Source organism: Diadema antillarum, unplaced genomic scaffold, assembly GCF_040938485.1.
Source record: "Diadema antillarum isolate AM-2024a unplaced genomic scaffold, OU_Dant_1.0 seq00001459_RagTag, whole genome shotgun sequence".
Classification (NCBI taxonomy): domain Eukaryota; kingdom Metazoa; phylum Echinodermata; class Echinoidea; order Diadematoida; family Diadematidae; genus Diadema; species Diadema antillarum.
Window position 1 is genome coordinate 1,196,984 of NW_027272204.1, and position 13,049 is coordinate 1,210,032.

Sequence of the window (13,049 nt, forward strand, 5' to 3'; positions counted from 1 at the left end):
TATTTTGGTAATATTATGTGGGTGGAAGTGTGATTCAAATTTCTTGAATTGTCTACAAGTAGTTCAGTTTCTTCATGAAAAGAAAATAATATATTTTTCACTTCTGTGATGATGCAAAATCAAAGTTTTGTCACTGGGTCTTTCTTCTTCCAGCTTCTCCATACACCTCACACAAGAACTCACATGCTGTAAGTATGCTACATAAATACATGTATCACAGCTTCAGAAATGAGGTAGATACACATAATGCAAGACTTGCTCACCTGCAAAGATTTTAAGTACAGCTATGCATGGTCATGGGTAGCAAACTTCAGACTTTCTGTGTATAGTTAAAGTTTTCAAACCCTATATTGCCAAGAATTTTTCAGTGTAGCACAATCAGTGAATCTTAGTAAAGAACATGTCATTGTGAAGCACACAAATGTGTAAAGTCTTTCAATAGCCAGTTTTATGCCGAAATTCTGGCAATGCCTAGAAAGATTCTTCATGCTGGAGACATTTCAAATCTGCATTGTATTGTTGTCAGTACCGGGTCTGTCATTGTCCGTCTGTTCCTTGAAAGTTGTCACAAATTAGTTAAGCAGGCCACTGACAGCAAAGGCTGTCAAAAAACAAAAACAACTTGTCTGTTTTATTTTGATTTGTCTTTGAGGAGTCAAATATCACTCCCGTACACACCATGGAACAGACCTGTCTATAGGCATGAGGCCCTTCTTAGAACTGCCACCCAAGTACTGTTCTGTGTGTGTGTGTGTTTGTTTGTTTTATCTATATCTTCCCATGTTTTCCCTATCAGAGCTACACCAGGAAGCAGAGGAACAACACCCACCAATCAGCACTGATAACCCCTCGCTGGTTTGAGCTTGAGCTTATGGAGATCTCATCCGCCACCTACCGGCAGGAATAACTGTTTTTATGTTTTTACGTACGTTTTTACATAACATACACATACATATTGCTGTACATAAGACTGATAACCCTTCGCTGGTTTGAGCTTGAGCTTACGGAGTAATCATCAGCCACCTACCGGCAGGGATAACTGTTTTTTACGTAATATACACATACATGTTGCTGTACATAAGACGTATAGCAAACACAGCTTGTCACACCTTATTATTTGCATCCACATCGAGATGAATAGAGGACGTAAAAGCATACAGTATTACAGGATGTCATACATCATGTCATATAGTCCTAACAGGTAACACATATACATGTAGTGTATAAAACCTAACCTGATGTTTGTTTTTGTTTTGTTTTGTTTTGTTTTTTTAAACCAAAGGTGGCAGTTTGCATTTGAACAATTTTTGACATGTTTCATTCATGACCATGAGATCTAAAGGCATTACATTTGCATTTTTCTTCTTTTTCCTGTTGAAAGTGCTGTGTGACTAGTTCAGTGAATCTATGCACAATAAAAAAGGCAATAAAAATGGGTGACCATTGTCAGTGTGGATGTATTACATAGTAGACATTTTGTTGCAAATTCAGTAGACATACATTATGAATCGTATCTACTCCTATCACAAACAAAAGTTAGAATGCATTTTTTTTTTTTGGTGGTATTTTGATTTATTCTTTTTAACAAGTAAAGAAACTTATCTTTTGTCTTGCTCTAGTGTGACATTTTAAGCTTTGATTGACTTCCTGTCTTGCTGATCAGTCCTTCTATATTAATTTTTTTGTTTACCCATTCATTTGTTCTTTTACATATGAAGTCTGCTTACATTGTGTAGGTTGTGAAGCATGAAAAGTAAAAAAAGAAATGTGTAAACAGCACTCAGGTGATACATCAAGAATTAACAAAGTCAACAGAATCATATATGTGTAATGTATATCATTTGTATGTTTAAAGCTGAGGGAATTCCTGTGAAGACTGTTGAGCCATCTTTCTTTACAGTGTCTTTTTAGCATTTAACAATCATAATAACAATCATAATTTAACAGATGTTGATAGTCAGGTTGTCTTTTTTATTTCTCTGTGTAAAAATGAAGTACTGTATCCATGCATGTTGGTACCAAGTGCTCTTTGAGAATGGTGACATTATCTTTTTTACATTCAATGTGGAAATTCAGTTCTGTAATACGGGTAAGCCATAAATTACAGAGTAAATGTAAACTTTGTTACCAATAAATTCCATTTGTTAAAATAAAGAGCTTGTTGATCAGTCATCATTTTAATGGCTATCCAGCAATCAAGAGATTTTTTTTTTTTTTATTGTGTCTGCTTATACATTGTACATGGTATTAAAACAAATACACTGTACCACAGTGATGGTATTCAAATTAATACTGATACTAGGACTTTGCACAGAATTGACAATCACGACAGTGCCTAAAAGCCTATACAAGCAGTGACCATGGTTTACGACAAAGTAGGTAGGGCTTACAGTTCTCTTCATCTTTTATGGGATTTCCAGCTGTAAAATGACAAGACACTAATGGCAAGCAAACACTTTGTGCTGCCTTTATCTCTTAGCTTGTGTGTTTAATATTCACAGCATCAACATAAAATTTCAGCTTCATTCTTTACACACATTATGCTTTGAAGCTATACATCACATGTACAAATATATACTGTATACACTATGTACACAAACAAATAACACACTTGTACTACATTTTATATGTAGATGATTGGAAGACACCAAGCGGAATTGTAGCATAGCCACTGCCTTACTGACCTAGCCTCTGTGGTAGTTTTGAGAGACAGCAAATACATGTATGCTGACTTAATAGATTGCAGATTTGGAATTGGTAAGATTTAATCACAACTTCTGATATACTTTTAAGCAAAAAATAGCAATAATGCAATGGAGTAACACAGCAGTACACACACACATACACAAGCTGGTGTGTAAAATGGATATCCACATAGTGGGGGTGCCTTCAGGGACTTTTATCACAGCACAAAGCACATGCAGAGGATATTTATGGCAAACAGTGATGTGTGTTTTGGTTGCATCATTCTTCTTGCTGTTAGTAAACTTATTGTTGGTCAAGATGGCTTCACCCCTTTGAAATTTGTTTACCAGATTATGGAAATGGTTATCTATTCACCTGGACACTTGTTTTTTCATGCAAAAAAAAACAAAAGAGAAAAGAAAAATCACCTATATTGATGCATAAATCACACAAAACAGGCATTACAAATGATGTCAAGCAAAGATAAGTTTTCAACAGCAATTGATAATCAATTTTTTTGCATATGTTAGAACAATGTGTCTCTGGAGGTTAGCTCAGACTTGCCACGTAAAATTTTTTGAACAGTGGCCAATTCAAAGGCTTTAGGTTTTGCCGTTAACCACATGCCAGCATATGCACTTGATTCATCAGAAAACCTTGCTCAATGGGGGGGGACTTTGAGATTTTACTTCAACAGGGAGATACAAAGATACTTTGTAACTTCAGTAACAAAGGAAAGTAATTTTGTTACAAGCGGCAGAGTTTTGTTATATCGTTGTTTCTTTATACAGGGGAAACTTTGTAATAGCAAGCTGCTTCGGACCTCTAATATCTCCTTCATACCAGGTATTAAAAACATCAAATTGTGAAGGAATAGCACCTGCAACTGTACCTTGTAATATCTGGTATCTCACTGTATCACATCTTATTGCCTTCATCAAGGGAGGAGGTTATGTTTTCGTTACCGTTGGTTTTGTTCGTTCATTCGTTTGTTTGCCATGTGCAAAATAACTCAAAAAATAGTGAACGGATTGGGATGAAACTTGCAGGAAAGGTTGAGAATGACATCAGTAACAAACGATTAACTTTTGGTGGTGATCCGAGAATTTTGGGGGAATTTCTGAAGGATTTTTGATATTTTGGCAGGTAGGGTCAATGAACTTGGGAGTTCAGGCTGCGCGTATTTGAGGTTTGCATGCGCGCACTAAAGTGCGTGCTCAACTTTCTGCTAAGGCAAGGCGCGCCGCGCAGCTGAGGGTTTATGACGTAAGAAAGGCTTCTATATTGGGAAATCGGGCAATTTTTCAGCATGTAGACCTATGGGTGGAAATCACTGATCTCTATGGAAGAGCCCAAAGAGCTCTTCCCCAGTGGTAGAGAGGAGAAAAATCTCTTTGGGAAGAGCAAGATCATCAGTGGAAAGTAACTGCTTGGCGGAGGTCTGCGCTCTCAGAGTTCTTTTTTAGTTATAAAGAGGTTCCAGTGTATGAAGAGTCCATAGTAACCTTGTTTAAAATAAAAATGGGGAAAAAAAACATAACCCATAATCTGCGATTGTCCTGCAGCATTGTAACCACCACAAGAAACTACCCAACGATTGCATCACTAGGTACCAATTGTATCACAAGTCACCACTGTTGTAACCGTCATATCTAGGGGGTGGGTCCCGCCTCAGAGATTCGGCAGCGATCTTCCTCCGCAGCTCCTGCACCTCATTCAGCAACCTTCTCTCACGCTCCTCAAATGTCTGTCGCCCTCTGTCTAGGGAAACTGGACAGGATAAATGGGACACTGGTTAGTACCTTAGGGAAAACGTCAAGTGAAATGTGACATAAATTAGCTGTGGACAGCAGTCTGATTTGAATTGGCTCCGGACATTGGCATCATCCCCAAATATTAGCTCCTGTCGCACATAAATGTATTAGTTTCTATTGTGGCAAATCACTAACTTTGCTTCTTCAGAAGTTAAAAAACTAATCCCACTTAATGAAATTATCATACTTGCTGCATATATGCCATGTAAAGTATAAAGTTAAACGTCTTGAAAAACTTTCCCATGAGGAGAATCAATTGTCAGCCAAGTTTATGGATGTACTGGGAAAATGTGAATTTAGAGATGAAACAACTTCCAAAATATAATTCAAGAAAGTATGATCTGTGATAAGGAACCAGTAGTAATGTCTTACTTGGAACATCCTCCTCAGCAGGTGAGTCCATGTCATTCAAAATTTGTCCTTGGGAGATTGTGGATGCTTTCACTTCATCTGCAAGTAAACATGGGATTCTAAGTTAATGACCGAAGCTTGAACACGTGAGACTGTAAGTCACAGGTTCTCCCTTGAAGCGATTTTGCTAGTAAGATGCCCTTGGCTGGCGATTATACACTTGAAGCTCGAAGCACTTATCTGCTTGGTTGTAGCTATGTCACTGAGATTTCCATTTACAGCACTATATGGGCAAGTAGACTGCCACTGAGGTGGTTCAGTTACATGGTTAAATCTGGAATTGGTTCACAAAAAGAGAGTATTATACAGTGCACTCCTATTATTACGAACACGTAGATAACAAATTCCGCTTTAATACAATGAAATAAAAATTTAGGCCACAACATTATTCGCTCTATGTTTTTTATTGTTAATGTGTTTGGCTAAAACAAAATTTCTATACAACGATAGAAAATTGCCGGTCCTGAGGACTTCAGTATTACAGGGAGTCCACTGTATGATCTTTCTGGGGGGCTTCAGTCAAGAAAATGGGGTAAAGTTGGTGTTGCAAAGGCTTCAACTGGCCAAAGTTGGACATGAATATGTTTCCAGGCACACTCGGATTAAACTAACTGAAGCAAAGATTCAGATGCAAGTATTTACTGTAAAAGTGGATATTTTCGCGCAAACTAGTTTTTTGCACTCGACCAAGTAAGAAAATATTCACGTGTTTTTTACTCCACAGAATCGAGACATCAACTACTACAGTACTGGAACCTAAGGCAAGCAAAAATACAAGTGTATGCTTTTATTTTCGCATTAGTTTCTGATTGAGCGAAATATGCGAAAATGTCCACTTTTACAGTATTGCGGCAAGATGGGCACATCTGCATATTCATGATTAACTAATGTGCAACTTTCAAGGCAATGTCATCAAACTTGCCATTGTCGCAATCTGCAATTAGCCAAAGAATTACCAGAAACACACACACACACATATTTAACCCTATTCTAACTGGGGGGAGGGGGGGGGGGGGGGGGGGGGGGGGAGAGGGGGGGGGGGGTCAAATTGACCCCCCCCCCCCCCCTCGACATTTCGCGCCACAATTCCGCAACGAGCAAAGATTTGGCCGCGGCGTTTCATGACTTTTTTCATGAAGTCTCCCGCATATTTTGAGACCAAATTTGCGACCTCCGGGTACACCGTTATGCAATGTTACACAATGTTTTGCATATGCATGTCAACCCAAAAACAGCTCAAATTCATGATTTTGTGTGCAAATCCAATGCAAATTGTGTTTTTTGGTTTAATTGATATAAATTAGATTATTCCAACTTTTAACCATTGAAATTAATCAATTCTAATGTAGATCAGCTTGGAAAAGTGCCTGCAACAAATTTTGGCAAAAAAACAATAGAAAACAAAAGGTCGAAAAACAACAAAATAAATAAGAAATTAACAAAACAATATAAAACAAAACAAACTGATTTTGATTGCGCTATTTTTTTATAAGAAAATTGTTTGATATGTCTTGAGGAACTGTGACACAAATATTTAGCAATCCTTCAATCTTTTTAATGGAGTTATAGGTGAAAATATGATTTCATGCGTAAATTTGCATAATTAATTCATTAAAAAATATAAAATCAAATTTTTTTCTATTGTATGACCATATAATCTTGTAGTTGACATCCAGCTCTATGTACAGGCAAAATTTTGCGGCGATCGCATGATCGGCGGCCGAGATCTGAAGGGGGGGGTCAAATTGACACCCCCCGCCCCCCCCCAGTAAAAACTTGGTCTCAAATAGCCCAGTTAGAATAGGGTTAATGTAGAACCTTCCAGACATCAATACAAGTGTACATAAAAAAGTCTGGCAATTGTAACATTTGACAATCCGATATGAAGAGGGCAACAACAAAGCATTTGCAATGCTTTTAATGACATAATGACATACTGTAAAACATGATATATTCGCGGCATGAATTTTTCACGAATTGGAGCCGACGGCCTTTTTTTGCCGCATGAAATTTTTGCGAACTGCCACTGGCATTCAATGCATATAGTGTAGACAAGAACTTTCGTGTGCATTTTAATTTCGCAAATCTTGGCGCTCGCAAAATTCGCGAAATTAAAATGCACGCGAAAATTCCTCGTTTTACAGTATATAAGCAACACACCTGATGTTCTTGAATATGTGTATCCCTCCTGATGGCGTGATTTCAGTGTCTCATACTGACTGCTGATATGGGCTGCATGGTCTCGCTGCAGGATTCAAAGAGATAACTCCACTGTGAAAGAGCAAAACTTTGGAATGATTTACCTCGCCCCGCTACTATCTACTCCATCAATCTATAGGCATGACACAAATCTGTCAACACATTTTACAGATTAAAGGACAAGTTCACCTTCATAGACATGTGGGTTGAGTGAATGCAGCAATATTAGTAGAACACATCAATGAGAGTTTGAGGGAAATCGGACAATCCGTTCAAAAGTTATGAATTTTTAAAGTTTCTGCTCAGTCACGGCTGGATGAGAAGACTACTATAGCTTGTGATGTCATATGAGTACAACTATATAAAGAAAGTATAAAGAAAATTCAAGATATTCTCACTTTTCTCACATAATAAAAGAACACTCGACTTCTCTCTTTCAGAAGTCAAGGGGAATAATATTACCCCTAACATAAGTCAGTAGCAAGTCAAGGAAATGTGCACTTTATTCAAAAAGTCAAGTTTTGTGAAATTCTCTTTTTATTTTCCTTAATATCGTTGTACGCATGTGACATCATACACTGTAGTAGTCTTCTCCTCCAGCAGTGATTGCACAGATATTTTAAAAATTCATAACTTTTGAACGGATTGTCGGATTTTCCCCAAACTTTCACTGATGTGTTCTACTAACATTGTTGCCTTCACTCAATCCACATGTATATGAAGGTGAACTTGTCCTTTAAGTCATCGCTCTCTTTCCATATGTGCATATCATATCTACTCTTACCTTCTCTCTCCATATCATGTATACATATCTCCCCATCTACCACTCCATCTTGCTTCCTATCTGTCCTTCTATCTTTCCCTGGGGTAGACATCAAAAATCACATATCAAGTTCTCCAAGATGCCTATCAATTTGTAGTTACCCACAATCAGGAAATGCCAACAGTAGATACTGCTTTGTAGTTGATATGCATTGGTGATTTTCACATTATCACAATTGTCAGAGAACTGCTGAAGAGAATTTCAGTGTTAATGATTCCACAATAAACTCTTCGCTCTACCATCCAATGATGTACCGAAACATGCTCAGGGGGATAAAATGGTCAATGCACATAAAGTTCACACAAACACACTGAACTATTTCTATTTTACCTATCCATGCTGTAATGACAGTGGAGAATAGAGTGGACAATAGTAGAGGTCTGTACAGACAGATATGAAATCTGCTACCCAAAAAGTCATCCCACAGCCTTCTCATATTAACCCTATTCTAACTGGGCTATTTGAGACCAAGTTTTTACGGGGGGGGGGGGGGGGGGGGGGGGGGGGTCAATTTGTTGAAAAAAAAAATCATTCAAAAAGTTGAAATAATGTAATTCATATCAATTTAAAAAAAAAACGCAATGTGCATTGGATTTGCACATGATATCATGAATTTGAGCCGTTTTCGGTTGACACTCAAATGCAAAGCTAAGCATTATGTAACTTCAGAGCGGTGTACCCGGACGTCACAAATTTGGTCTCAAAATATGCGGGAGACTTCAATGAAAAAAGACATGAAACAATGCGGCAAAATCTCTGCGTGTTGCGGAATCCATTTGACCCCCCCCCCCCCCCCCCCCCTCATTGATATAGGGTTAATGTAGATGGCATTTCCCCAGGGTGCAAAGAAATACTAACCTTGGCAGCGGCCAGCCTGTGAAGGGTTGACTGAACTTCCGATTCCACTCTCCTATTCTCCTCATTTAAGCGATTTATCTACATCAAGAGTAAATGAAAAAATACAACAATCTTATGGCTCTTGAGTCTTGCTGCCAGTCATCAAAAACAGATAATTATGGTGTACAGTATTTATTACTCCTTGACAAACTCAAGGACAGATTTATTCCACAAGCTAGATCAAGGAGATGGTCAACTAACATTGCAAATCACCAAGTACATGGCAACAGTGTGATTAAAATTTGTCATTACTTTTGGTCATTTATTGCTGAATGTGAACACTACATGCTTCACCCTAAAAATCAAACTTAGAAGTGAACATGAATTCCAGTTTGCAGCATGAATATTCTGTGGATTCCCTGCACACATTCTGAGATTAAACAGCTCCAGCACAGAGTACAAAAGTGATGATGTCAGTCTTTTGTTCAAGCATGGTTAGCAACAGTTATGTTCACACGTATTTGGGCTACGTGACATTGTTTATAGAGCCCATTTCCATGGCAATGAATGGCTATGATGTCACTCTGTTTCAAGTTGTTACCAATCCCAAATGTTGCCATGGCAACACTAAACAGGGAGTGGCTGCATCTTTTACCTCTGCATCCCTCAGTCCCTTCTCCAATTCATCCAGTCTCCTCCGCACCTCCTGGTCCCTCTTGGCCGTGGCATCGGCGAGACTGAGATTTGCCCTTGCAACGTCAGACTGTACGGACTGGAGAAATGGGCAGGGAGAGAGAGAGGGAAGAGAGAATGAAAAGAAGGTATGCACCCTCCCACGCATGATGTGATTCCTTTCGTTTAGGATATGCTCAACCACTGAAGTTACTCATCTGAAAGCTGAAGAGCCCTGGAGATATATTACAGGATTCTCCACATAAATACAATTACCTCATGTTAAAAAGATGGCAAGAGTGAAAAGGAAGTGACAACATTTGACCCACAGTCAGAAAATCCACAAAAGCAAATACTGTATACACCGAATATTTCGTGAGGTTTTTATTTTTGCGAATTTCGCGAGTCAGGTGCTATTCGCGAAATTAAAGACACGCGAAAACATTGACTCTGATCCCGATGTGGATGTGACGTACGTGTGTGCATTTCTCCGTGCAGTACAGGACTCCACGATCGCGAATTTAACCACTCGCGAGGTCATCGGGAATTCCCGATTCGCGATAATTTAGACTCGCGAAATATATGGCGTATACAGTACTACATCATCTTTACCTCCAGAAACTGGATAGCTTGTTTCTTATGGTAAAATAGAAAAGTGTGCTTGGATCAAACTGATCCACGATTGAAAACTTCATATTCTAACATCCAAAAGTTGCCTCTAGATTCATTTAGTTCTGCAATCATGTGATCTTAAAGACCTTTAAGACACAACTTCCCTTCCCTCAAGACTTTTCTTCAAAAGAACTTGGCTTGCACTGCCTTCCTTCCCACAAACTGGATTTGGATACCAGCTAAACCTTCAATTTAACCTGTGATGGGCCAGCAGCCGACCTGGGCTGGCACATCAAGTGTTCTCTTTCATTCCTAAAGGCCATTGAAAACCATCTGGCGAGCGCAAACTCTGCTCCGGAGCATCACCTTTCTGGCCGAGTGCAGCTGGTCCATCTCGCAGTCCTCCGCCCTACTCTGATGCTGCTCCTCCATCTCTTCCCTCTTCCTCCGCATCTCCTGCTCTGCCTGGTGCTGGTAGTTTGAAGATGCCGCTGTGCGTGCTAGCTCCTGTCAGGCACGGTAGGCAAGACATCTTAAACAAGACCTCATCACAATTATTTTTTCATTCTCCTAATTTTTAACTTCTACAGCAGTGGGATACCAACAATAGAAGCAATAAGTTCTTGACTGTGTAAAATCATCAATTTGTAACAATACTGATGTGGTATTCATGATACTTGTACTGTTTCAATTAACAGAGCTGATAAAATATCATCATACATGTAGTAAATGGCCATCCGTAGCACTACTTATCATCACCATCAGATCATCACTACTACACCACCAGTACGATTAATATCATCATCCGTCATTGTCATCATTGTCATCATTATTCCCAAAATTTGTATCATGGGCCTAATCAACAATGTCAGCATATCAATAGCAACTTCATCACCATCACTGTCACCATTTTTATCATCATCATTGTGAACAAGATGCCTATCATTACTGTCAAAGTGGAATTTTTTGCGCGAGTGATTTCTCGCGATGTGCAGGCTAAAATATAATTTGTGCATTTTCATACTGGCGGAATCAGGGAGATGAAAGATTATTACATATCAGAAGCACAAATAATTGTGTGCTATTTTATTTTTGCTAAATTTGATACGGTTCAAAAGACACAACAAATTCCTACTTTTACAGTATCATTATCACCTCTCATCATCATCATCATCATCATCAGAATCAGAATCAGAATCCTGAACACCACCTCCATCATCATATTCACTTTTATCATCTTTCCATCTTGATAAAGAGTCTAATACTTCAAGGAGTCCTACCTGCTCTAGGAGTCTCTTCTGAGCCTCTAGTTCCATCCTCCTGATCTCGATGTCCTCCATAGCTGACTGGGTCTCCTGCTCTCTGAGCATGCTCTGAAAACAAAACACACAAGCAAACTATGAAGATGATCTAAAACTAACACATAAATAATAAACAAATATAAAACAAACACCAGCATCATTACAACACATATTTAAGCTGTGGAAGAATAAAATAGTAAATTCTAAATCATAGTTCTTGATAAAGAATGTTAACTGTCAAATTCTTCTCATTAAAGGCATTACTTACCATATGCAGATGAAACAAAAACCAAGCTTTAGTGCTTTAAAATAGTTCAAAATGTGAGTTAGGGAAAGAAACAACCAATGTAACATTTTGAATCAGTATTATCAATGTTAAGTATTGTTAAATATACAAAAGTGAACAATGATTATAATAAATTTGTTTCCAGAATAAACTATCTACAGTTATGGTTTATTGAGAAAGATAGTGATATCTCCTTATATTTCAGGCTTTATTGCAATCTTATTTATGGTAGGATGTTTTGTGATACAACTGACCCACACATATGCATCAAATGTAATAACTAAGATTTTGCATCAATGAGGGAATGTAAGAAGTGACAGTTGGTACATTCTAACATGGGAATACTTGCACTGAAGGTTAACATGTCCCTGGATTTGGTGGCACCTACTCAATTGACTCAATTTGGAAGAAGATGTGAACTTAAAGCATAAAGTTCAGATCATGTGATTGCTGTGCGGGCCCATGGGTGATTTATTGACAGGAGACCACACAACATGATGAAACCTCCTGCGTCACATAATGATGCCTGTAAAGAAAAAGTTGAAGAAATCAGGACCATCGTCAACCTGCGGATATGAGCGGACAATCGTGTCCAGTTAGTTTGGACACTCCCTTCTTACCTTCCTTGTGATCTCGTCGTCCAGTCTCCGTAGCTGGGTCTCCTGCTGTGCCTGCTGTTGGTGGATGAACCTCTTCTGGGCTCCGTCCAGCAGCTGTAACTCTTTCATCCTCAGCTCACGCTTCATGGCCTGCAGTCTGGTGGGAGAAGGTTGAGTCTTTTGTCAGCCATTTCTTCTTTTTTTCTTTGCGCTTACATTGGTAGAAGCCTTAAAGTGATGGTATAGCATTGGTTGAGATGATTCAGCTTTTAACTCTTTTCAAGATACTTAGAAACCACTTTATGAAATGTTAAAGAGAATACAATGCTAAGAGGAATTCAAAGTTTGAATACAATTCTGAGAGGAATTCAAAGTTCACTTGATGAGAATTGCTTTTAAAATGGCTGAGATATCCAAAAACAAAGCAATCCTAATAAAAGATGGGTTCCACTTTTTATTAGGATCACTTTGTTTTGTACATCTCAAAACCCATTTTCATCAAATAAACTTTGACATCCTCTTAGAATTTAATGTTCTTTCATATTTCATAAGAGGTTTCTCATTATCTTATAAAAAAAAATGGAAACCTGAACCAAAACCATACTATCCCTTTAACAGCAAAGCATTATAGAAGTCTAAAATTCTATTTTATGTGGAGAGGGACCTTTTATTGTGTGGTTGTAGAAGATAATGGGATGGAATTTGCCGCTCTTAAAAATAAAATCTTTGAAGCATTCTGTACATTAGAAATTGTTTTTTTTTTTTCTTTCTTCCAAACATTTGTTGAAGTCCTTACTTGCAAGGAAAAGT

The 13,049-nt window shown here is 38.3% G+C and overlaps 1 protein-coding gene across 1 annotated transcript in view; it reads right to left on the reverse strand.

Annotated features, from left to right (window-relative positions):
* Positions 1 to 4,306: 4,306 nt before the first annotated feature.
* LOC139709703 (TBC1 domain family member 31-like) overlaps positions 4,307 to 13,049 on the reverse strand; it is a 36,382-nt gene continuing 27,639 nt past the window's right edge. Inside the window, exons 16-23 of the mRNA XM_071621659.1 lie at positions 12,261 to 12,396; positions 11,334 to 11,426; positions 10,420 to 10,560; positions 9,425 to 9,541; positions 8,791 to 8,868; positions 7,071 to 7,155; positions 4,872 to 4,949; positions 4,307 to 4,455 (exon numbers count right to left, since the gene is read on the reverse strand). Coding sequence (XP_071477760.1) covers positions 4,307 to 4,455; positions 4,872 to 4,949; positions 7,071 to 7,155; positions 8,791 to 8,868; positions 9,425 to 9,541; positions 10,420 to 10,560; positions 11,334 to 11,426; positions 12,261 to 12,396 — 877 coding nt within the window. The remainder of the gene's footprint in view (positions 4,456 to 4,871; positions 4,950 to 7,070; positions 7,156 to 8,790; positions 8,869 to 9,424; positions 9,542 to 10,419; positions 10,561 to 11,333; positions 11,427 to 12,260; positions 12,397 to 13,049) is intronic.